General features: G+C 41.5%; 1 protein-coding gene across 3 annotated transcripts in view; it reads right to left on the bottom strand.

The window, feature by feature from the left end:
• MED12L (mediator complex subunit 12L) overlaps window positions 1–27617 on the bottom strand; it is a 627340-nt gene that overhangs the window by 54876 nt on the left and 544847 nt on the right. For all 3 annotated transcript variants that reach the window (XM_056564946.1, XM_056564945.1, XM_056564947.1), the window contains exons 32-35: window positions 25565–25676; window positions 19632–19721; window positions 16964–17073; window positions 10055–10190 (exon numbers count right to left, since the gene is read on the bottom strand). In XM_056564946.1, the coding sequence (XP_056420921.1) occupies window positions 10055–10190; window positions 16964–17073; window positions 19632–19721; window positions 25565–25676 (448 nt within the window). The remainder of the gene's footprint in view (window positions 1–10054; window positions 10191–16963; window positions 17074–19631; window positions 19722–25564; window positions 25677–27617) is intronic.

The following is a 27617-nucleotide window of genomic DNA, read 5'->3' as shown; positions in this document are numbered from 1 at the left end:
CACAATGGAGTTGGTCCTTTGCAGAGGTTTCCCTGTATATACAGTATATTATAAGTAACATACAATGAATTCATCATATCTTGATCAGTTGTCAACACTAAGCATTTGCTTATATTACAATGTTTCTATAGTGTATGATCTCCAAAACAGATGAAACATGGCATTTTTAATAGGGCTACACCTTGATGAGTATTTAAATGCAAAGAAGGTATATACTCTCACTTTTTACTATTTTCACTTTTTATTACATTTTAATTGTACATTTCTACCATTCATTGTGCTTTGCTGAGTCTTTTTCAAGCTTTTTCCAGCAGTGATGTTTTGGAAGTTATGTCCCCTTATTCATCGACAAATAAGGATAGGCATCAATATAAGATCTTTGTAGTCAGACTCTAGGCACTCCTGTAACTGTGCTGCAATACCAGGAACAGCTGCTACAACCTGTACACACATTAGTGGGGGATCAACTGGCATTTTGTTTATGATGGACAATTCCTTGAAATTCCTTTCCACATCAAATAAATGTTAATGTACCCTGTTAGACTGTACAAAGTATAACATTTTCCAACAGAAATATTTAAAGAAAAATCCACTAATGTCTACCTCTTGCTGTTATACACTTGTTTGGGCACCCACTGCTGTTGGTTGACAGAATGAAGAGCAATTCTTGTGTGGTGTCCCGATATACGTTACCTTGTGGTGAAGTCCCCAAAGTCAGAGTCCCTAGGAATGGTGTGGTCCTCTTCCTTAATAAGCCTCTAGTCACCCCTTAGTGACTTTACTTGATATTTATGAATACTTTCATTGTATATTTAATATTCTTACCTTGTTCGCGTTGCAGGACCTGCGGGTCATGTGACTTAGTTCAGAACTCTATGGTTTTGCTAAAGGACCTTTGGTGGTTTTAGTCAGGTGATCACCCACAATGCAATGTAACGGTGAGTGACAACTGATATGGACCAATCCAAAACGGCAAGCCCCTGCCCATATAAGGGAGCTGCGCCATCTTGAGCGCTCTCTTGGGTTGCTGACTCTGAACGAGGTAGGACCTCCGCAGCTTACAAGCCAATTACTAGGCCAAAGCCTTGCGGCCTAGGCTTGCGCTAGAGACAGATAGTTCTTTCAATTCCCTACTATCTCCGCAAGGTCTCTGGACCTAATCCAACCTCTAAATCCAGCAGATCTATGCAAATTCAATCCTCCAAATCTTAAGAGAACTTTCCGGTCCTAAGCATCTGTCAGTCACTGCTATGCTGTCTATATGGACTCTGTTATCTGGACTGTTATCAATACTGCATGTACATAAAATCTTCAGTAATGTTCCTGCAAGTTTTAAGTTCAGCACTGCTGTGGACAATCCATTTATTTTACACTCACCTATCGCTTTTGGGAAGGGTGGCGATAGGCCCAGCATCACTACAGAGTTCTAACCCTCACCCTGGCGTCACGAGTGATAAGGGTTAACAGCGCTTTTTATTATATTGAACAGCAACACCCCAACTACCCTACACCCCCACAATGCTTTGCCCCAAAATTAAGCTACCACAAAGCCTTTTTGGCGTCGCACGAACAGGATTCGGATGTGTGCCTGCTGCTGTTGCCACTAGTGAAATTGCACTCCCCCCAATATGTGCGCATAGTGTGCATGTAAAGTAAGGGGGGAGGCGAAGATTTATTCACAGCAAGAATGTGCAAACTGCAAAATGAATACATGCTATGATCCTCTGGTCCGGTCAGCACAGGAAGAGTGCTGCCGGATAAGCGCGCAAAAAAGTCCTGCGCTGTGCCACGAACCGCCCCTGGGCGTGGCTATCAAGTTGCTGTATTGCAGCCGAAAGGGAACTTGGAAACAGAGGAGTTGTTTCTGGGAGGACAGGAAGTCGGGGCTGCACCGATGATGTCCTTCCTGCCAGCCGCCATTTTGGGGAGGCCTAGTATAAAGGAAACCCTGCACAGCGACCTCTTCAGTCTGTACAGAGAGCCGGAGAGTACAGACATGGAGGAGGGCAGCGTTCCACGTGGTGAGAACACCAAGATGGCGCTGGAACAAAAGAAAGTTGTGGCGGTCGCAGCCCAACTGTTCCAAGAACTTGTCGACCGTCTGCAGCAGTTGTCATTAGACGAAGAGGGGGCCTGCAATCTTCCCCCACTGATGATGACGACGATTGGCCAGACACACCTCCAGCAGAGAGCACAGGGACACCTGGAGGTGCATCGCCGGTGAGATTGTCCTCTCACCACAGGACTTGGGGCTCGTGGGCCGAAATCCCATCGGAGGAGTCTACAGTGAGTACCCCGCCAGAGGCGGCCTTTTCTTCCTCCTCCAGCCCTGAGCCTGAAATACCCCTGTCTAATTTGCCCAGTGCACGACCGCGCTCACCAGATTTGCCCCAGTGGATTTTTGGGGAAGCGAGCCGGAACTCATCGAGTATATGCACGCGGTTCTACAACCTACACCTGGGAAGCCACTCCCACCAATTCCAACCGCGCAAAGCGAAAGGGCCCATCAGGAAGCCGAGCTGGCTGAGTTGATGAACAAATGAAAGGCCCGACACAGAGAACTGTACGCCCCTAAGCATGTGCATTTGCCTCCTGAGGAAAGAATTAGTTATCAGGAGAATACTAAAGAAATGGAAGCACTCTTCATCCGCAAGTGGGATCATCCCCGAGAAGGGGAGGAGCCTTTGGAACGACGAAGAGCAACTGTGGCCAAGTTCGACAAGGTCAGAGGATATGGGACACTCCTAGATTGCCATACAGGGCAAACCATCCTCGCAAACCGGCGACCAGTACAGAGGCCATATATTCATAAAAAGTTCTACTCTCTGGAGGCTGGTGAGATAGTGGAGTACACCCCCGTCCAGGGCCTGCGCGGAGAATGGGCTGCGGCGGTCACAAGACCAACGGCCCCAACACAGCTTCCCCTCAAATACTTTCCGTCTACAGATTGGGAATCGTATCCCTTCAACCTGAGGCCGAAATGGTCTGCTCCTGATGCCTCCACCAACGTACTCAAGGAGGAGGAGCCTCTACAGCATCAGTCATCTGTTTCGTGTAGCAAAGTGCCAAGACTTGCTCAAGACCAAGAAAGTAAGCCTAAATTGCGGGTACCAAAGACCATACCTAGGCCCTCTCGGAGCAATGAGAATTTGCCTCCTGCACAGGTACCAACGAAAGTGCTTTGGCCCACTCCTGGCATGGAGATGGTGCTAAAACATTATGCACCAACCTTGATCCCGACCAGTAAGCCCCTGGTCACTTTGAATGCCACTGTTACCCATTCTACTCTCACCAATGTGGTGTGGGAGAGTTACATTAACTCCCAGCCAGCCCCTGATGTTGGAAGGGCTAGGGGGTCTACAAGAGGCACAAGAAGAGTATGGAAGAATGTTTTATAAAAAGTCTGTAAAGTAATGACTGTTGCTTTTTTTTGCTAACCACTTTTATTTTTCAGTAACCAAGTTCAAGAAGAAGTTCAAGACATATGTGCCTTGCAGGACTATGCTAATACTGTTCCAGTTCCAAGTTCAGCAATGTAACCATTAAGCTTTGTGCCTGACCATCAGGTCAAGAGACTCCTAGCCAGTAGAAGATTCGTAAGTTTTGAGCCCAGGTGATTTGTGGCAGCCGTGAAACATACACACCTAGTGTAGATGGACTGCAGATCCTTACACGCTTGTTTTTGTATATACCTCTATATTCATAAGACTTTCTTGCTCGAAAATTGCACTTATCAGGTGTATGCGCCTGAATCTTGTTGGAGTGTTAATAAATACGTAAGTCTATGTAATAAAAATGTATATGGTTCTTGTACACAGAAAAGATAGCTTTGTGTCTGTGTACATAAAAAGTAAGTAAGTGTTGTACACGAAAAAATCTCAGAGTAGACTGACCGACAGCTCACCTCCGCCACCTGCACCTGTGCACGGGCCTGATCAGCAGCGTCCCTAACCACGTGTAAGCAGCAAACAAAGAAGGACGGTCCAGCCCAAGGTTGCAGGTAAAAGCAGTATTTTCTTTATTGGGTAGTATTCAGACAGAACATCAGCCGACGCGTTTCTGACCTACACCCGGTCCTTAGTCATGGCATGACTAAGGACCGGGTGTAGGTCCGAAACGCGTCGGCTGATGTTCTGTCTGAATACTACCCAATAAAGAAAATACTGCTTTTACCTGCAACCTTGGGCTGGACCGTCCTTCTTTGTTTGCTGCTTACACGAAAAAATGTCCGCTAGATGCATGTGTACACTAAAAACAAAAAACATACACTAGAAACATTTAAAAGGTGTTTTAGTAGTTGCCAAATAGGTGACTCTCCCGACTCCTCCGAGAGTAGCATTCCAGTCGCCAATCGAAAGCACCTGTCAAAAAATAAACTATCCTTAAGATATCAAGACTAACTTCAGTACTTGCACACATAGTACCTTAAATAGCTCACTTAAATGTACTACCTTAGTCTTCTTTACTACATATACAAAGTAAAATAAAAACATGTCTCACACTCAAGAAACACTTTAGCAATTGTAGCCTATTGATATCCAATTCTTGCCACTGTTAGGTGCACTAATCTTTTCTTGTCTCTTTATTACATGTGTGAGATGCTCTACCTGGCCAGTAGATGCTCTTGCAAGCTTAAAAATAAACATGTATTTCTAAAGTTAACCTAGATAAGGTTATACTGTTGTGTTCTAGGGTTTAGTAGCGTGTAGCCGATAGACCCTTGTAGCTAATCTCATAGGTAGAGAGCCTCAGGCAAGCCAATATACCCTTCTGTGTACTAACAGGTAAACTTAAATGGCAATAAAGTAAAATGTTTTAGTGAGATATATGTACCTAGACAGCTTGAGACTAAATGTTATAAAGAGCTGTATAAAAATTCAGTCAGCTCGAGACTAAATGTTATAGAGAGCTGTATAAAAATTCAGTCAGCTTGAAACTAAATGTATAGATAGCTGTACTAATGTCTAGTTAGCCTATGTATAGAGAGCTATAAAAATGTCCAAGGAGCTAGAAACTAAAGGTTAGATAGCTTCATCAATGTCTAGTAAGGTTCAAAATGTATAATAAGCTTCAAAGTGTCTAGATAGCTTCAAAGTGTCTAGATAGCTTCAAAATGTCTAGATAGCTTCATAATTGTCTAGTAAGGATACTAGTCAGACTAAAAGAACCTGTCTTCAGAATGTAAATAGAATGTTTAATTCTGTCCTAGTCCCTCTGCCTTAGGGGACAGGCGTCGGGGTCGACTTGTTTTAAGTAAGGGGGTTTGTGGTGTCCTGGTACCGTATTACATACGTTACCTTGTGGTGAGGTCCCCAAAGTCAGAGTCCCTAGGAACGGTGGGGGTCCTCTTCCTTGATAAGCCTCTGGTCACCCCTTAGTAACTTGATATTTATGAATACTTTCATTGTAAATATGTAAATTTCTTATTCTTACCTTGTTCGCGTTGCAGAACCTGTGGGTCATGTGACTTAGTTCAGAACTCTATGGTTTTGCTAAAGGACCTTTGGTGGTTTTATGCAGGTGATCACCCACAATGCAATGTAACGGTGAGTGACAACTGATATGGACCAATCCAAAATGGCCAGCCCCTGCCCATATAAGGCATCTGCGCCATCTTGATCGCTCTCTTGGGTTGCTGACTCTGAACGAGGTATGACCTCCGCAGCTTACAAGACAATTACTAGGCCAAAGCCTTGCGACCTAGGCCTGCTCTAGAGATGGATAGTTCTTACAATTCCCTACTATCTCCGCAAGATCTCTGGACCTAATCCAACCCCTAAATCCAGCAGAACTATGCAAATTCACTCCTCCAAATCTTAAGAGAACTTTCCGGTCCTAAGCAACTGTCAGTCACTGCTGTGCTGTCTATATAGACTCTGTTATCTGGACTGTTACCAATACTGCATGTACAGAAAATCTTCAGTAAAGTTCCTTCAAGTTTTAAGTTCAGCACTGCTGTGGACAATCCATTTATTTTACACTCACCTATCGCTCTTGGGAAGGGTGGCGATAGGCCCAGCATCACTACAGAGTTCTAACCCATACCCTGGTGTCACGAGTGACAAGGGTTAACAGCGCCCTTTATTATATTGAACAGCAAAACCTCAGCTACCCTACACCCCCACAAGGCTTTGCCCCCAAATTAAGCTACCACACTTGCTATTATTTATGCTAACCATCCAGTAAGAACCACCGGAGACAGCCTCTCCTCAAAACCACTGGGAACATCGGATAGACACTCTGTCAAAAAAAAGGGTCTAACAGCAATATCTAAATCATGCTATGTTTTGGGTGAATTAATATAAATTATGGAATACCCATTTATATGAAGTCCATTGCCATTTTATACAGTATAAGAAGCCTACTGTTTTATTTACTTATTTACTTTTGTACCTACATGCTGCACATACTGGTTGATGCTTTATACAATTGCTGCCATATCCTGTATTTTCCCTCTTTAATTTCGTGTTGTAAACAGTTGTAAAATAAACATCTTAAATTATGTAAAAAAAAAAAAGAATCCTAATTTTATTTGTAAAATATACACCTTTTTAATGACTCTCAAAGCATTGAATCTTTAGTTATTTAGTTATAAACCAGTGTTTCCCAACCAGGATGCCTCCAGATGTTTCAAAACTACAACTCCCAGCATGCCTGGGAAGCCTTTGGCAACCGTTTTCTGTCCAGGCATGCTGGGAGTTACAGTTTTGCAACAAAGGGAGGCACTCTGGTTGGGAAACACTGATCTAAACTGTACATTCCTTTTTTTTTTTTATAAACACTAAAGTGGGAATTTATCCTTCCCTTTGCCAGTACAGAGTAGCAAAATTGTGCATTATTATTATTTTTACTATTTTTATTTTTTTTGCAAACCCATATTTGCACAAACTCCCATTTTGCGTAAAACATTTTGACCAAAAATGGAGCTCAAATTTTGCTCTCAAATTTTGAAAAGTTTTGCCATTCTACACTGGCAAAGGGGATGATAAATTCCCCCATTAAGACCTAACATGATGCTAATACAGAATAAGTGCACAATACAGGGCTGTTCTGCTCATTCTTTGAAGAGTCATTTTTAAAAAGCTTAATCTGTCCATCAGTAAAACCTGAACGTTTCTCCAGATTCATGTGTCTGACACTTCAAACATCTCACTTTCACCTGTCACTATTCTAATAACAGCCTAGAAAACCTACAGCAACTGCAAATCATGGCATGTTAGTGCTGCTGACTCAGCAAGAAAAGGGGGGAAGAGTAAGACTCCGTGGACATCTGTGTTTGTGACTCAGTTCAAAGCTTTCGTCACAGATACAGTCAAATTTGATGGTAAAAATAGTGCTGCATATAATTCGGTTTAATTTGACTGGACTAGACAACTCCACTAGTTTTCACTGCGCATTGAATCCAGTAGAGTGTTATGTCTTATGTTCAAAACACAGAAGTGAGGGCTGGAATGCCTCCTTGCTCCCTCTCCCATCCATGTCACTACTTGACTGACAGTCAACTAGAAGCCAAGCCTTGGTTCCACATCATGTTTGTGCATACAAATTGTGTGAGGGGTAAGATTTGAAAACAGGGCTTGGCTTCCAGCTGGGTATTAATAAATCAGGGACAGGGATGGTGGGGAAGTGAGGAAGTGATCGAGCTCCCTGCACTTTAGGGGCTTGGGAACACCCCTTTGACTGTTTGCACCAGAGAATAAAATAATTTTTCTATGTTATGGAAACCCAGACAGATACATGAAAGCTACCATTATGTGTCTCCTTGTCCTAACAGCTATCTAACAGAGTAAGCAGTGGAACATAAACTGCAGCTGGCAAATTCTTCTTAAACATAACCTATGATCAAACATTTAGGAACTGAAATCAAAATGTCTCCAGCAATGCATGTGAATGTCATACTTAACCCATTAACAGTACATGTTCTGGAAACATTAGAGCAGAATGACTATACTGCAGATTTTACAGTCTAAATCAAGTTTATTATTGTCATGGATTCTGCACTAAAGCATATGCAAAAAAACAATTTATATAAGGTAGATAATAACATCATATGTATATGTGTAATATACATTGGTTAACAAATGTGTACATTTTTGGGTGAAAAAATCTTATCTTGTCCCTGCAGCTGTGGACAAGCAGGACTTTGTGCACTGAGGACAATCAGGGCTTTGTGTACTGAGAACAATCAGGGCTGTGTACTGAGATTAATCAGGGCTCTGTACACCGAGGACAAGCAGGGCTCTGTACACTGTGGACAAGCAGGGCTCTGTACACTGTGGACAAGCAGGGCTCTGTACACTAAGGACAAGCAGGGCTCTGTGCACTGAGGACAAGTAGGGCTCTGTACATTGAAGACAAGCAGGGCTCTGTACACTGAGGACAAGTAGGGCTCTGTACACTGAGGACAAGTAGGGCTCTGTACACTGAGGATAAGCAGGGCTCTGTACACCGAGGACAAGCAGGGCTCTGTACACCAAGGACAAGCAATGATCTGTGCACTGAGGACAAGCAGGGCTCTGTACACCTAGGACAAGCAGGGCTCTATACACTGAGGACAAAAGGGGCTCTGTACACTGAGGACGAGCAGGGCTCTGTGCACTGAGGACAAGCAGGGCTCTGTGCACTGAGGACAAGCAGGGCTCTGTACACTGAGGACAAGCAGGGCTCTGTGCACTGAGGACAAGCAGGGCTCTGTACACAGGACAAGCAGGCCACTGTACACTGAGGACAAGCAGGCTCTGCACACTGAGGACAAGCAGGGCTCTGTACACTGAGGACAAGCAGGGCTCTGTACACTGAGAACAAGCAGGGCTCTGTACACTGAGAACCAGCAGGGCTCTGTACACTGAGGACAAGCAGGGCTCTGTGCACTGAGCCTCTGTGACAAGCTTCCGGCTCACACAGCAGGATGATGGACAAGCCAGGAGCACAGAGCCCTGCTTGTCTTTCCCTCACTTCTTGTAGTTAGTCTCCGCAAAGAGACACAGGGACAGCATTTTTTAACTCCAAAATATAAAAAATTTGTAACCAATGTATGTAACAAATATACTTATAATGATATTATCTACATTATATAAAATGTTTTTTATCATATAACAGTTACACTTTAAAAAACCATATGTTGGCTATAATTTATACTCATATGGGCTATATGTAGGAAAAATTCATTGGGTAGCAACAAGTTGTCAACTTATATGTACATTTCTGGGAAGAACAGCAGAGTTGTGGCACAACTAAAAGTTGTAAGAAAAGCTGCTCCAGAAATTTACTTTATGGGGAAAATGGGTATTTACTATAAATTACTATAATAACAGGGTTTACCTTAAATTCCATCTTGTTAGATCCTGGATGACATTGCAATAGGATCTGTTGAAGGCTCCTTTGTGATCCTTTTCTTAAAGGGGTTCTCCGATGTTTACACATCTTTTCCCCTATCCAAAGGATAGGGGATAAGATGCCTGATCACGTGAGTCCCGCCGCTGGGGACCCCGGGATCATGCATGCGGCACCCCGTTTGTAATTAGTCCCGGAGCGTGTTTGCTCCGGGACTGATTACAGGTGACCACCGGCCCAGCGGCGTGTGACGTCACGCCTCCGCCCCCGTGTGACGTCACGCTCCGCCCCTCAATGCAAGCCTACGGCAGGGGGCATGACAGCTATCACACCCCCTCCTGTAGGCTTGCATTGAGGGGCGGAGCGTGATGTCACACGGGGGCGGAGGCCCGGTGGTCGCCTGTAATCAGTCCCGAAATGAACACGTTCCAGGGACTGATTACAAACGGGGTGCCGCGTGCATGATCCCGGGGGTCCCCAACGGCGGGACTCCCGCGATCAGGCATTTTATCCCCTATCCTTTGGATAGGGGAAAAGATGTGTAAGCACCGGAGAACCCCTTTAACACAAAATAAAGGTACCAGAAGTGTTGAAATGTATTATTGACCCTATTTCATTTAAGTATTGAGAAATGCATAAGCATGTTTTCCATTAAATCACATATTGTATTTTCCTTCTGGATACTGTCAGCAGCACTGTAGGATTCAGCATGCAATAGTACCTTAAGCTTTTTCACCAGGTTCATATAAGCCCTTTTGTTCTCCTCTGAACTTCCTTGACATACACTGGAGAGATCAGAGGCGAGGGTGCCATTTATGAGGACACCCAGCATATCAAGAACAGTTGTGAATAATTCACTGTGAAAGGAAGAAAAGACATATGAGCTTTTTTCATTACTTAGACACAAAATAGTAACAAGTATGCTTTGTGTTACCCCTGTGCTGCCCGAGGAAAGAAGCCAGCAAGCGGAAAATGTGGAAATGTTCAAATGCTCTCAAAATATGGTTTAATTGTCTGGTTATTGAACATATCCCAGATGTGCTCAGCCTCGAATACTTTTATTTTACAGTTTTAAATTATATTGGTTTAACAAATAGATTTTAGGTTAATACTATTCACATGGATCACACAACAGTGTAGTCCAATCTGATACTGGCTAACTATTGAGAAAAGACATCAGGGAGAGTGAAAAGAATGCGCTGTGCACAGTTTTAAAGCTTCTCTACAATTTGCCTTATTTTCTCTTCAAATACATGCCATTTTGATCCTCGCCCACCTTTCCCCCTATTTCATGTAAACTTATTGATATATGGAAATCTTGGCACATAGATGCAGTTGGAGACATCACAGATGAGAGGGAGGGACGTGTTCTTTGGGCTGTCCCATAGGCTTGCATTGAGGGGGTGGAGCGTGACATCACACATGGGCGGGGCCATGACGTCACAATGCTCCGGCTCCTGTGATCGCCAGTAATCAGACCCAGAGCGAACATGCTCCGGGGACTGATTATAATGGGGTGCTGCGTGCAAGATCACGGGGGTCCTCAGCGGCGGGACCCCTGCGATCAGGCATCTTATCCCCTATCCTTTGGATAGGGGATAAGATGTCTTAGCGCCGGAGTACCCCTTTAAGGCCCTGACAAACTATCTCTGCCAATGCCTGAAATGTGTATTATCTAGGATGGATTTGTTGCCCTATGGAATTGTCTATTGATACACATGTATGGATTTCAGTGATCGCATGGATGGAAAAGAACTGGCGGCACAAAATACCACACACCAATAGCCTGTTCATTACATTTTATTTTGCTGCCATCTGATAAGGAAGATGGAGCCACAAATGCATCCAAAGAGGTACATATCGTACTCCAAACGGTTCCTCCAACAGTGGCTAAAGCCTAATGTTCCATTGCTACCTGACATGATTGACATTATTAAGCATACTCTCTAGATAGAAAAACCTAAATACAACCTAAAAACAACAGTCTACACCATCCTCCTTCTGACAGTGGCTTCTGTTTACAGAAAATGCCCTCATTGCAGACAAGAGAAGGGACTTAAATGGGTACTCCGGTGGAAAACATTTTTTTTAAATCAACTGGTGCCAGAAAGTTAACCCCTTAAGGACTCAGGGTTTTTCCGTTTTTGCACTTTCGTTTTTTCCTCCTTACCTTTTAAAAATCATAACCCTTTCAATTTTCCACCTAAAAATCCATATTATGGCTTATTTTTTGCGTCGCCAATTCTACTTTGCAGTGACATTAGTCATTTTACCCAAAAATGCACGGCGAAACTTTTGGGGGCTTCCGTTTCTACGCAGTGCATATTTCTGTAAAAATTACACCTTACCATTATTCTGTAGGTCCATACGGTTAAAATGATACCCTACTTATATAGGTTTGATTTTGTCGCACTTCTGGAAAAAATCATAACTACATGCAGGAAAATTTATACGTTTAAAAATGTCATCTTCTGACCCCTATAACTTTTTTATTTTTCCACGTACAGGGCAGTATGAGGACTGATTTTTTGCGCCGTGATCTGAAGTTTTTATCAGTATGATTTTTGTTTTTATCGGACTTTTTGATCACTTTTTATTCATTTTTTAATGGTATAAAAAGTGACCAAAATACACTTTTTTGGACTTTGGAATTTTTTTGCGCGTACGCCATTGACCGTGCGATTTAATTAATGATATATTTTTATAGTTCAGACATTTACGCACGCGGAGATACCACATATGTTTATTTTATTTTTTTTACACTGTTTTATTTTTTTATGGGAAAAGGGGGGTGATTCAAACTTTTATTAGGGAAGGGGTTAAATGACCTTTATTAACACTTTATTTTTACATTTTTTTTGCAGTGTTATAGGTCCCATAGGGACCTATAACACTGCACACACTGATCTCTCATCCTGATCACTGGCGTGTATTAACACGCCTGTGATCAGTGTTATCGGAGCATGACTGCTCCTGCCTGGATCTCAGGCACGGAGCAGTCATTCATCGATCGGACACCGAGGAGGCAGGTAAGGGCCCTGAGTAGCCGGGTCACTTTCACTTTCACTTTAGAAGCGGCGGTCAGCTTTGACTGCCGCTTCTAAAGGGTTAATACCGCACATCGCCGCGATCGACGATGTGTGGTATTAGCCGCGGGTCCCGGCCGTTGATGAGCGCCGGGACCGACGCGATATGATGCGGGATCGCGGCGCGATCCCGCTTCATATCGCGGGAGCCGGCGCAGGACGTAAATATACGTCCTGCTTCGTTAAGGGATTAAACAGATTTGTAAATTACTTCTGGTTAAAAATCTTAATCCTTCCAGTACTTATCAGCTGCTGTTTGCCACAGAGAAAGTTGTGAAGTTCTTTCCAGTCTGACCACAGTGCTCTCTGCTGACACCTCTGTCCATGTCAGGAATTGTCCAGAGAAGGAGAGATTTGCTATGTGGATTTGCTCCTGCTCTAGACAGTTCCTGACATGGACAGGGGTGTCAGCAGAGAGCACTGTGGTCAGACTGGAAAGAACTTCCAACTTTCTCTGTGGCAAACAGCAGCTGATAAGTACTGGAAGGATTAAGATTTTAACCAGAAGTAATTTACAAATGTGTTTAACTTTCTGGCACCAGTTGATTTAAAATATAATTTTTCCACCAGAGTACCCCTTTAATGAATCTGGGTTTATTGGGGTCTTATTTAACTTGCAAAAGGTTGGCTCGCTGGTCATAGGGTTCTCAATTTTTCATTGTTATTTTATTTAATTTTGTTGTAACCCCATGTTGAGATTTTTGTTATAACAGATATATTTTTCTGCATGACTTTTGCGGAGGTCTTGAGCCTTGCGTATATATCACATATTTACCGCCTCTTCATATATCTTGATTTTCTGGACTACTGTTAAGCAAGTGAAGAGACTTTCTCATGGTCATTTATCATGTGTCTTGGGAATCACCTTCCAAACTGACTTTATGTTATATGTCCTTGATAAAGGTTATCTTTGTGGGACAGTATGACATCAGATTTTTACTCATGCCTACTATGACCTTACTGATTTTATCTATTTGGACATTTTTATCTTTTTTGTGCTAATAAAATTTTGTCAAAAAAAAAAAAAACATTTTTTCATTCACTAACAACAAAAATAGACCTTAACAATTTAGATGAACTTAACACAAAAGTATTAAAGAAGAGCTTATGTATTTCTTTTCTGTTGGATCTACTCCACAAAACTGCATAAGAACTGCATGTGCGATTCAAGTAAAATAAAATGTGCCCACACTAACTAACCCAACTGCAAATAAGAGGTAAATATGTATGGTTAAGTATCTTCAATATTTCAGTTTATATACTGTTTGCTATTAAGCATAGATAAGCAGATGTTTTGCATTACATAATGCTCATTGCAAAATGCTTATATACAGTATATCATAGTCTTGTGCTCCCCCTGTTGGCAGCATAATGTTTAACAATGTTTTCTAGAATAAGTTCCCCATGGAACTTATACAAAGCTCAATAAAGGATGTTGTGCACAACTATTATGTATGTGGTGAGCCACAGGGTGCGATGTGAGGTGTAGGGGCAGATGGTGTTGCCCAGCGGTAGATGGTAGATAGTGTTCATGACATCAGGGCGTGGTTTGCCTATGTAACCACCCGAAGGTAGCACCGCTAGTCCTAGGTTAGGCAGGGCAAACAATAGTCCAAGGCCAGGTTAAGGTTAACGGTAGCTTTTACTGAGGTTGACAGATGGTACAGTCTTTACAGCTAGGCCAGGATCCCAGAGAGGGGACCAGTAACACAGGGGACCTTGCAGCTTGCTGGGACTTGCAGTGACTTGACAGACTTTAGCACAGCCATACTGACTATAACTGACTTGACTTGACTGAAAATAGTGACCGCAGACAAAGATGACTTGACTTACTGACTTGTGGCTGCAAATTAGGCTTGAGGCCTCCAGATGTGCTGGACACTAGCTATGAGACATCTGGACTGGACTTGACCTCAGGATCTAAGGGACTGATTGTAGTACCCCCCCTCTTATAAAGGGGGCTGAGCAAGGAGCCCATAGGCAAGCTGTGGGTCATTTGGTCACCTGGTGCTCTCTGGGTAACAAAATATAGGACAACCATAATGGTGACAACCATTATCAGGTGACTAACAATCATGTGACCATATCAAAGATCCTTTACACTAAATATACACCCTATACACAATATGGGGAAACACTGCAGGAGAGCCCTGAGGACATACAGGGACTCAACCTGACAGGACTGTAGGAGTATATCCCGTATTGGGACATCACACGTATTTTCTACGTTAATTGGCTGTTTACATTTACAGTATCTCACACAAGTGAGTCCATCCCTCAGATTGTTATAAATATTTTATTATATCTTTTTATGTGACAACATTGAAGAAATGAAAATCTGCTACAATGTAAAATAGAGTGCACAGGCAGGTGTGTTTGGGGTCATTATAATATTGGGACACTGCCCTGTGGCTCTGTCTCTGAAGGGAGGGGATCATGCTCTGTTTCAGTATGTCACAGTACATGTTGCCATTCATAGTTCCCTCAATGAACAGTAGCTCTCCAGTGCCAGCAGTATTTATGCAGGCCCAGACCATGACACTCCCACCACCATGCCTCAATGTGGGCAAGACACACTTGTCTTTGTACTCCTCTAAGGGTTGCCACCACACACGCTTGACACCATCTGAACCGAATAAGTTTATCTTGGTTTCATTGGCCACAGCACATGGTTCCAGTAATCCTTGTTCTTAGTCTGTTTGTCTTCAGTAAACTGTAGTCTTTCTAGTGCAAAATCTTTAGAAGAGGCTTCTTTCTGGATGTAATGTGTGGGGTATGGTCTGAGCACTGACAGGCTGACCCCTTCAACATCTGAAGCAATACTGGGAGCACTTACCAAAGACAACCTCTGGATATGATGCTGAGCATGCGTACTTAACTTCTTTGGCCTGTCTGAGTGGAAACAGTCCTGTGAAAGCCCTTTATGGTCTTACCAACTGTGCTGCTGCTCAGTTTCAGTGTTTTTCTCAGATTCTTATAGAGTTTGTTGCCATGAGGTGCCATATTGACCAGTGACCAGTATTAGGGAGTGTGAGAGCAATAACACCAAATTGAATACACCTGCCCCCCCACCCCCCCATTCAGACCTGAGACCATGTACTACTAATGAGTCACATGACTCCGGGGAGGAAAAAGGCCTAATTGGGCCAGTTTAGACATTTCTACTTAGGAGTGTACTCACTTTTGTTCAGGGCCGGACTGGTAGTGGGGTCTACCTGTACACACGGCAATTTGCGTACCTAATCTAAGGGGGGAGGAGATCTACCTAAACAATGTGTACCCAATGTGGTGTGGGTATGTGGGTCTGCCTGTCTACCTGCCTATTTACCTACCCAATCTAAAGGGGGATCTACCTAGCTAATTGGGGGTGGGATGCCTGCCTATCTGCCTACTTATCTACCTAATCTAAGGGGGGGAGATCTATCTAGCTAATGAGTGTGAGGGGGGGGGGTCTGCCTACCTACCTTATCTAAGGGAAACATAACTACCTAGCTAATGTGGGGGCTACCTGCCTATCTAATAGGTAGGAGGGAGCTAATATGGAGCATGAAGGGGCTTACTTCTATATGAGACACACAGAGTGCCTGACTGCCATATGGTGGCACAAAGGGGGCCCAAACTATTATATGGAAGCACAGAGAGGGAATCACTACTATATAGAAACATAGAGTGGACCAAATATTATATGGGATACTATGGGGGCTTAGCTATTATATGGGGGCACAGAGCGGCCTTACTTGCTATATGGGGGCACTATTATTACGTGAGGCAATATTGATGTGAAGTTTGTATAGAAATGAGAATGACAATAATAAAAAGTTAATATCAATAAAAAGAAATGAAAATGATACTGAAGTGAGGAGCCTAAAATGTGTGTCTGGCAAAATCTGCAGTGACAAGTCTTGGCCAGGAGAAGTCTTCATGATGCCCAGGAGTCAGATGGAGAAGAAAAGTAAACAACTCTGATCAAAGAGACATCTGTGATTCACTGGATGTAACTGTATGCACTTATATGGTGTGCAGATCCTGTGTAGTGTTGGTGTCTACCTATATATGGGCATTGGATGTGAGAATCTTGGTCTTTGGATAGTGGATTTTATATAGTAGCAGTGTGAGGGTATTTGTCATCCTGTGGTGGTATTATTTGTTCCTTGTATACTATGTTGGTAATATTGGTCTCAGTATACAGGATTTGGTCAGTAACAGTATGGTGGTAATATGTATGGTGATAATATTCCTCCTTGTATACTGGTATTATTTATTTATTTAATGTATAAACACATTGTTAGGCACAATGACACAATGCTGTGGGACTAGTATGCAATTATTTTTTATAACACAGAGGGTCATTTCTTCAGTGTTGTCATATGAAAAGATTTAATAAAATATATACAAAAATGTGAGGAGTGTACTCAATTATGGGAGATGATGTAAGTCAACACAACGGTGTTCTCAAATAAAGAATTATTAATGTACTGGAATTTTTTTATTAACAAAAAAAGAGGTAAAAAAGCTTGGACTAAAGAGAACTACCAAGTACTTACTTGTTTGTCTGTATGTCTACTGTCCCTGAAGTAATAATCTGAAGAAGCAAAACAGCCCAGTCTGCCGTCCACTGTGTGCTCCTCTGCACCGTGTCAAACATGCCGCCAACCTTTAGCAAAGCATATTGCAAATAAAGACAAGATGCAGGATTTTGTTAAAAGAATATAATAAATCTTTGACATTTAACATGCTCCTCATGTTTCATATGAAAAAAAAATGTAATTTTTTTTATTTTATTCCTGTAATCTCCTTTATATTACATACAATTGCTTATAATACATACCTTTTCCGCTTAGAGCATTGTTTTCCAACCAATGTGCCTCCAGCTGTTGCAAAACTACAACTCCCAGCATGCTCAGACAGCCGTTGGCATGCTGGGAGTTCTAGTTTTGCAACAGCTGGAGGCACACCGGTTGAGAAACATTGGCATAGAGGCTTAAAATAAAAAAGATATAATCCCATTTTCCCTAATGTTATGTTTACGAAGCTTACATGCCACATATATATATATATATATATATATATATATATATATATATATATGTTACCTTTAAAGGGGTTTTCCGGTGGAAAACATTTTTTTTTTTCTTTTCAGATCAATTGGTTCGGGAAAATTAAAAAGATTTGCAAATTACTTCTATTTACAAATCCTAATCCTTCCAGTACTTATCAGTTGCTGTATGCTTCAGAGGAAGTTGTATAGTTCTTTTCTGTCTGACCACAGTGCTCTCTGCTGACACCCCTGTCCATGTCAGGAACTGTCCAGAGTAGAAGCAAATCCTCATAGCAAACCTCTTTGGCCCCGGACAGTTCCTGACATGGACAGAGGAGTCAGAAGAGAGCACAGTGGTCAGACAGAAAAGAACTACTCAATTCCCTCTGGAGCATACAGCAGCTGATAAGTACTGAAAGGATTAAGATTTTTTAATAGAAGTAATTTACAAATCTGTTTAACTTCCTGCCACCAGATGATATGAAGAACATTGGTGCGGCCAACGATTCGCAGAGCTGCAGTAATGACACAATGGGCCCGGCTGTTTCTTGGGCTCAACATATCCCGTTGCAGCTCAGGAATCACAATCGCACCTGGGGAATCCGAGGAGGACACCAGAGGCACTGTGGGAGTAGAGGATAATTTTTTTATATTTCACAAAATGAGCATTAGGGAATGCCTTTATTTTACTGTTAATGTGCTCGTTCACACAGATGGATCCGGAGCGTAAAATACGCTGCGGATCCATCCGTGTGAACGAACCCTTTTAATCCGCAGATGATGGACCCTACAGTGTGTTTCCAGATGTTCCTGCTTTGAGCGGCAATCGGTGCTAGGATGAAGACACACTGTGACATGCGAGTCGCCGCGTGCATGCGCAGTATGCTCACACACATCGTGGCTACTCTTGGCCTAGATCAGGGAACAGGGGGGAGCGGCCACAATATGTGTGTGGTGGCCCAATACGTTACCCCGTACCTTCACTGCCCTGTCAGGCAGCCTCCTTCAGTGTCCCCAGGGCCACCTGCATAAGTTTCCCTATTGTAAATATGTTGTACTGTATAAAATGTGTTATCACATTGAGAGTTATACCATGTGATATACCATGTGATTGTTACCCAGGAGGTACCAGTGACCAGTTGACCCCAAGAGTGACCTATGTGCTCCCTGCTAGTCTCCCCCATATAAGCCCTGGGTGGAGCTAGCTTCTCTCTCTTTTACACCAAGTCTTTGCTGAGGTCCAGTTCAGTCGTGCCTAGCGTGTGTGTCCAGAGTATTGGAGGTCTCAAAGTCAAGTCCTGTAGCCACAGTGAAGTGCAAGTAAGCTAAACCTGCAGCTTTGTCTGTCATCAGTCAAGTCAGTCTCTGTCAAATTGTCAAGCAACGTGGCCTGCACCAAATTGTCTAGTCCTACTACAAGTCCCAGCAAACCCTTAAGGTCTCTGAGTCAATGGTCACCTCCTTGGGCCCTGGCTGAACTGTATAGACTTTACCAACTGTCTACGCTCAGTAAAGCTACCATTGTCGGTAACTTGGCATCGGAGTCTTTATTGCCCCCTGTGCCTAGCCCAGGATCCAGCGGTATACCTTCGGGTGGTTATAGGCTAAACCACGCCCTGGCATCATGAATACAAGGGGTTAATGCCATCTGCCCCTAGAGTAACAACATCTGCCCTGCACCACACACTCTGCCACCACATGTGTGAGTTGCACATCGCAGCGTGTCTGCTCGTAGTGGTGGATAGCCTCTCCGAGCAGGCACATATGGAGGCACAGTTTAGGGTCAATCATCGGATCCGCAGCATAAAATATGCTGCGTATCCATCCGTGTGAACGAGCCCAAAACATACAAAATCTGCTAGTGCAGTGTGTTTTAAAAAAAAAGCAGGCACACATTCTGTTATACATTTTTTTATTATAATTTATAATTAATGTTGATCTTAATCACTGGTATATGGTATTTGCTCTCAGCATGTGAATCACACCAGAACAGATTGTAAATTTACAAGGACACAACATCATACAATATCATATAAGTAAAGAACTTAATATATGCAGCATGAAGACATGTATAATCCGTTGAGTCATAGCAATCTGCAAACAGCACTACAGAATATGTAGGTACCATACAAACAATGGAAAATAAACAGCAATACATAAAGGAGGTACATTACCAAATTAAGCCGCAGCTGAAGAGCTTCATGCATCATCTGCCGAGCTTTCACATCATCCTGGTACTTCTCTTCTCTCCAGTTACTCAGAATCTAGAATTGTTTTCAAGGTACAAACAGTAAAAAGAGATACAACAGGAACAATAGGACAAAGCAGTCACCTATAGAGGATATATATATATATATATATACAAATGTCCGTCTGTCAACTCAACCTATTCCCTAAGACAATGGCTCAGATTTACTACTGCAAATAAGAAAACTTCTGAAGTTATGTGACCCCAAAGAAAATGTACCACAAATATTATGGGGCACATTTATCATTGTTGTCTTTGGAAGTATTTTGGAGTTATTTATTTATTTTTTACTCTAGTTTTGCTTATGTGTGACATATTTATCATACTGCAGGAAGGAAAGGAATGTCCAGCGCTTGACTCGGGAAACAGGAACTTTTATTGGTGTCCACAGGAGAACATACAGGAACACAAATGCGTGTGACGCGTTTCGGATTGTTGTCACCAAGCCTTAGTCATGTGTATGACTAAGGCTTGGTGACAACAAGCCGAAACGCGTCACACGCATTTGTGTTCCTGTATGTTCTCCTGTGGACCCCAATAAAAGTTCCTGTTTCCCGAGTCAAGCGCTGGACATTCCTTTCCTTCCTGCATCTTGTTTGGACGTAGTCCACGCCAGTTCGTGCGCTAGCGGCTGGAGGTGAGCTGGTACATACTTGTTTTGTATATTTATCATACTATCAAGGAGGGTTGATAAATTTGGCTCACATAAGCAACAAAACAATAAATCGCTTTAGAACACCACCAACTCACCGCAACTGTAGGTAAATCAGCTTGATGCGACCGCCATAGATTTCCGGGATAGTGCGGGTAGCTCAGAGGCTACAAACTGGTAGGTTTCGTGTAATAGCACTTCTTCCGGCCTCAATGAAGAAGTGCTATTGCACGGAACCTACCGGTTTGTAGCCTCTGAGCTTCCCGTACTATCCCGGACATCTATGGCGGTCGCATCAAGCGGATTTACCTACGGTTGCGGTGAGTTGCCGGATTTACTTGCTTCATTTATTTGCTTATTCGGGTTTCTGGAGTTCCAGGCACCACCGTATTCTCAGCAATTATTCAGCCGTTTTCATTCCATAGACTCCCATTGCACTGCATATTTAGCCTCAGGTGTGTCAGTTAGGTGCCTCCTATCTTTGTCTCGTTTATTTTCGTTCTGCAACTTTTCTTTTCAAAAAGCAGTTGAAACTTTTTGTGAGACTTTTTGAAAGTGCCCTCCAAAGGCAGTTTTGTGGGCCAGGTCTGACTTTTTGGAGGGGTTTACGACTTTGTTTGTTTATGGCTATGTTTAACATTCACACTTCATAAATTCATGACCCCCTTAGGTACCGGGTACTTTCTGCGTACGCTCAAAATTAGCAAAAAAAAAAAAAAAAGGGCTTTGGGGCTCCTGGAGTAAGCCGAAAAAAGCTTCAAATGCAATGATAAATCTTCCTCTATTTTTCAGGCTGGGATTCCACACAACATTTGTGTGGTGTTGTTTTGCCACAAAAAAATGTTTCCTAATATTTTACTTCCAAGATGCAGTTTTGTGTTTTTTTTTGTTTGTTTGGTTTTTTCCAAAACTAGGCATTTTTTATTTGGCATGTTATCCCTTGTATTTTTTCATTACAAGTCACGCAATTTATTTGTGTGACTTAATGATTTGTACTGAAGGATTAGGGGAAAAAAAAAAAAAAAAAACAATATGCAATCCGCATTGTTATTTCTTCCTATAGAAGTCTATACTGCGAGTTTGAAAAATGGCCCTGAGCCTAAAATGCCACAAAAAGGTGAAAAAAACACTAAAAGAAAAAAACACCATGTGGGTCTGGTGTTTCATAGTTTCATATTGTTGTGTGTCCCATCCAGTGTGTCCACAGCATTTGTAAAACTACAACTCCCAGCATGCCCTGCTAGAATTTATAGTTTTGCACTCACAGTTAACATTTGGCTGCATCTGGCCAAGAGCTGCTGATAACAAAGGTAACTGTTGACCGGACAGGCAATAAATGCACATTGGGCTATGGAGAGACATCCTCCTCTTATTTCGATATTTTACTGCACATCTCTATTAGTGTTGCTCGCGAATATTCGCAATTCAAATTTTATTCGCTATAATAGCACTTTGTATTCGTAATTACGAATATTTTTTTATTTTTTTTATTTTCACAGTACACATCACAGTGATCACCCCTCTCTGCTTCCAGCTAGTGTGGTGTAAAGAAGGCTCTAATACTACTGTGTGAGATTGGCGTGCAAATTTTCACATATGCGAAAATGTGCATATGCAAATTTTTGGTTATGCTAATTTTTGTATATGCTAATTTTCGCATACGCAAAAATAAAGGCGAATATTACGAATATGCGAATTTAGCGAATATATGACGAATATTCGTCCATATATTCGCGAAATTTTGCTAATTAGAATAGGGCCTATGCCGCTCAACACTAATCTCTATGTAAATGCCTCATGTAGCTTTTCATTAGCATAGCTGGAAATATTAGCAGTCAAGGCAGAATGGACTGAATGTTCCTGCCTCGATGCTTGTAATGTCATATCAACCCTGTCTCTATACTATACATATCAGCATTCCTATCACTAGTAGAGATGTATTTGCTTTATTAAATTATATAAGAAACCTATGTAGACTATACAGGCAGTGATCTTATCACTACAGAGGTAACTACTGGTGCCGTCTGACTTCTGTTCTTATTTAAAAGACCCTGCACTGGGCAGAAAATGGACCAATTTCCCAGTAGACTGAACTGTTATTCTCAGAAGCTATAAAACTTATGTTCAGTAATTTTTATTAAATATTTAAGTAGAGTATACAAACAATAAGTGCAACAGGGTGCCAGAACAAGCACCATAAGAAATAGACAAACATACAATGCCTTTGACAAAGCATAATGAGTTACTCTTAGATGGATCAAAACGCATTAAATAAGAACTGTAAACTATAGAAAAAACAGTAAACTATTGAAAAAAAGTTTACTGACGGCTATTATTAAATGAAAATGCAATGCGTGGAAGCCATCTAGAAGAGAAGGCAGCATATCTCCTAGATGCCATGGCCAGTTCTTTCTTATAAGAGTTGGTTGTATTTAATTTACCAATGACAACATTAATTGTGATCTTGGATATAATACATACAATACAAAACAGATCTCAAAAAGATGGGGGGGGGGGGGGGTCGTGTCAAGGCCTAGGAATAGGAGTAGCATGTGCAGAACCCAATTTATTTGACAAGGTAATATCCTATGTAATGGACAGTTCCATAGAATATGGTGTAGTGAGCCCTTATGACCGCAAATTCACCATCAAAGTTGGGAGGTCCCCGCATATGCCTTGGTAATCTTATCAGGAGAGTAACACCACCATAGGATTGTTTTATAAGAAGACTCCAGATAGGAAGAACATTGAAAAGCTATATGAATATGCTTAAAAGCACGCATCCACTCATCTAACTTAAATGTTTGGCCCAGATCCCTCTCCCAAAGGTGGAAATGGTAGCTCCTGCAACAGGAATCTGAGTCAAGCAGAGATAATAAGCTATAAAACTTCACTTTTATTTAAGAGTACCTATCGTTAACTCATCTGTCCCTAATTCCCCCCCCCCCCCCCCCCATCTATCCCTGACTCTTCCTGACTCTAATCCTGACTCTGATCCATCTGGCTCAGCAGCCCATCCTGCCTGCCATGCACAGCTCTGCTCCCGCCAGGGGGGGAGCTATGCAGTGCTTTTCAGTATCCCGGCTGCACTGAGAGTTCGGATTCATGCCAAGCCAGCAAGAGTCTGAACTTAATGAGCTGGGACATGTAGGGAGACCCCTAGTGGTCAGTTTTTAAAAGTAAAAAAAAAAAAAAAATATATATATATATATATATATATATATATATAAAGATATATTTTTGTTAATCACATGTTATGAGAAAGAAAAAAAAACATTCCAGTATGGATGTAAACAATGTAAATATCATGTATCAAGAAATCAAAGGAGATAGTAGCCAGCAATCCAGTGAAATATATATATACTGCAATGAGCAATATACTCTCTGATCTCATTAATTGTGGGAGAAGGCTTATATCTTATATAGGTGTAACTTTTACTGTTTATTTGGTTATTAGAAGCCTGTTAACTGAATATGCTGTACAATTCACTGTACACTCTTGCACAGCTGCAGTCTGCCATGGGTGTTTTATGACAAAATTGGCACCGGCATGGGAATGTCTGTCTGGGGGAAAAAACAAAGCACTGCCCCCCCCCCCCTGCATTTCACCAGGACTCCGGTATATCAAGGGTGTTATAGGTGCTGTTCTTGGAATGCTTCTTTAATACTCGGTCCTGTATTGTACTAACACAGCACCACCTACTGGCTGTCCCATTTAATGTGCATTTTTCTCTCATGAAATAAATGTAGTAAAATGCTTGTGTTCTCTCTATAAAAAAAAAAAAAAAAAGGGTTCCTCATTTTACAAATGACTTTATAAAGGAGATGAGATCAGGGCCCCCAGATAGGTTTTTGTTATCAATAGAAATTGCATTTTGAGCAGACGCAGGCTAAGAGTAATGGCTCAAAGCCTGACCATCATTTCACTGATTAACCATTCCTAATAGGTAGGGAGATTTATTTGTCATATGTGAGACTTCTTCTTTGGCACCTTTAAATATAATTTATATGGCCAAAGGGTAGAACTTGAAGCTAAGTAGTCGTTATACAGCAATGTATAAAATATGAAGAAGTAAAGGTCAATATTTACTACTGCATATGTCCCAGAATTCTATGCTATGGTTATTAAGAGTATGTGTGAAAGTAACATTCTTATAAATGTCAGAAAGTAAGGCTTGGTAGCAGCACATTGTATCACACTACATCTACCAGCTTTCCATTAAGGCCTGGGCCCCAAAAATCATCTAAAGGTGCAGAGCTCTCTCTCTCAGGGTAAGTAATACAAATGCACCCATCTACCTCCTTCCATTGCTCCATGGTCCAGTTTGAATGTCCACACGCCTATTGTTGTATTCTGGCAATTTCTATCATAGTTCATCTTAAACTAAGTTAACTCTGTGCTACAATAGCTTTTCTGCGGAATTTGACCTGCAGACCTTCACTCCCCATATGCATCAATAGCTTAACCCTCTCATCAGTTCACTAGTTATTCTTCCTTCACCCACTTTTGACAGGTACTAACCACTGCATACTAAAACACCCCAGACCTGTCATTTGTTAATGGAGGCCCAGTCATCTAGCCATCACAACATGACCCTTGTAAAATTGCTTAGATCCTTAACTTGTCCATTTTTATCTGTTTTCAACACAACAACTTCAAGAAGTGACTGATCACTTGCTGCCTAATATTTTCCACCCCATGTCATCGTCACAAGATCGTCAATGTTATTTACATCACTAGTCAGTGCTTTTAATCTTATTTCTGATAGTGTAATGTTATTGCTGATAGATTATAATCCAAATATGTTCCATAAGTTGAAAATGTTAAAATAAAGTTTTCTTAACGCAACTTAATGGAGTTGTCCGAGAAGATACTGAAACCTCTGCCACTGGCTCCAGGAAGAAATTGTAATCCTACACTGGGGATCACACTACGCCCTCCACCCTGGGTAATAGATGGCAGAGTGTCACTATTTGCTGCTAAACAATAAATAGGAATGTTACATGTGAAAGTCTCTTTTTAGGTTATTATGTTATATGTTTACTTTAAATATAAGACACAATAGACAGAGTAATCTATCTGTCTGAAACCAAAAATGTCTGGTTGGTCCGTTTTGCTTTCAGGCAGATTGATAAAACTGGACCATTATGTAGGAAATAAACCAAAATGTTTTCTTGCATCAATGTCCAACCACAAGATAACTTACCTGATTGACTTGGTTTTGCAGTGATGTCAGAAGTCCTTCTCTCTGCTCATCTTGGCCTTTTAAACAGGTGAGTACCAAGGACAGGAAGGGGTGCTGGCTCAGCAAAGACATGCTTTATGGGAAATGTTAAATCATAAGTCTCTCATCGGTCTGATACCAATTATAATTATTCTTAATATTCACACGTCACTTAACCCCTTAACAATGGAACCCATTTTGACTCAGCCATTTTCCTTTTTTGCATCTCTGTTTTTTGTCTCCTCGTCTTTTAAAAGCCATAATTCTTGTTATTTTGATATCCATAAGCTTAATATGGATATCACTGCCAATCATTATTAAAACTAAAAAGTTAAAGGGGTACTCTGGTAAAAACCTTTTTTCTTTTAAATCAACTGGTGGCAGAAAGTTAAACATATTTGTAAATTACTTCTATTACAAAATCTTAATCCTTCCTGTACTTATTAGATGCTGAATACTACAGAGGAAATTATTTTCTTTTTGGAATGCTCTCTGATGACATCACGAGCACAGTTCTCTCTGCTGACATTATTTTAATAATAATAACACTTTACTTATTGTTGTCCTTAGTGGGATTTGAACCCTAGTCCCCAGCACTGCAAGGCAGCAGTGCTGACCACTGAGCCACCATGCTGCCCTTAGCATACATCTGCTATGCATCTGCTATGTATGGTTGCTAAAATGGACAGAGATGTCAGCAGAGAGCACTGTGCTCGTGATGTCATCAGTGTTCCAAAAAGAAAGGAATTTCCTCTGCAGCATTCAGCAGCTAATAAGTACTGGAAGTATTAAGATTTTTTAATAGAAGTAATTTACAAATATGTTTAACTTTATGTTTAACTATATGTTTAACTGCCACCAGTTGATTTAAAAGAAAAAAGGTTTTCACCGGAGTACCCCTTTAATGCTCATCTGACTGATTCCGTTAATTGTCAAACAAACCGTTAAAGGAGTATTCCAGGCAAAAACTTTTCTTTATATATCAACTGTCTCGGAAAGTTAAACAGATTTGTAAATTACTTCTATTAAAAAATCTTAATCCTTCCAATAGTTATTAGCTTCTGAAATTTTCTGTCTAACTGCGCAATGATGATGTCACGTCCCGGGAGCTGTGCATGATGGGAGAATATCCCCATAGGAACTGCACAGCTCCCGGGACGTGAGTCATCAGAGAGCAGTTAGACAGAAAACAACAACTCAACTTCAGAAGCTAATAACTATTGGAAGGATTAAGATTTTTTTTATAGAAGTAATTTACAAATCTGTTTAACTTTCCGGAGCCAGATGATATATAAAAAAAAAGTTTTGGCCTGGAATACCCCTTTAATAATAATGCTAGTTAATATTATTTGACCACATGTCCTTTCATACATTAGAAGTTTCAAGAAAAAAGTCACATGCTCTAAGCCTTCAAGACAACATGGCTTAAAGGGGTACTCCGGCACTAAGACATCTTATCCCCTATCCAAAGGATAGGGGATAAGATGTCTGATCGTGGGGGTCCCACATTGGGATAAGATGTCTTAGGGCCTGAGTACCCCTTTAATGTAGAAAAATGTCATGGCAATGCTATAGGTATATCCCTTATGAGCCCTTTCAGCCAGTACATCTGACAATTCATTCTACTGCCACAACAGAAAAAACATGATGTACAAATACAGTTTCCATGCTGAGTTAACAATGAACATTGTTTCAAAAATGTATAATATCTTAATACAATGCAACTTAATACAATAGAATCAGACAATTATTCCTGCTGTTTAGTGTTCGTACAGGCCCATTCACACTACAGAATATCGGACACTGCGGGAGAGATTTATCAAAACCTGTTGAGAGGAACAGGCAACCAATCAGAACCATAGCAACCAATCAGATCGCTTATTTAATTTTTCAGAGGCCTTTAAAAAAATAAAAGAAGCGATCTGATTGGTTGCTATAGATAACTCAGCAACTTTTCCTTTGGACAGGTTTTCTAAATTTCCCCCTGTGTGCACAACAGACGCTAGAAGTGCTCCGAGATGCATTGTTTCTATTG

This window comes from Hyla sarda, chromosome 3 (genome assembly GCF_029499605.1).
Source record: "Hyla sarda isolate aHylSar1 chromosome 3, aHylSar1.hap1, whole genome shotgun sequence".
Classification (NCBI taxonomy): Eukaryota; Metazoa; Chordata; class Amphibia; order Anura; family Hylidae; genus Hyla; species Hyla sarda.
This window is presented reverse-complemented; position numbering and strand designations above follow the sequence as displayed.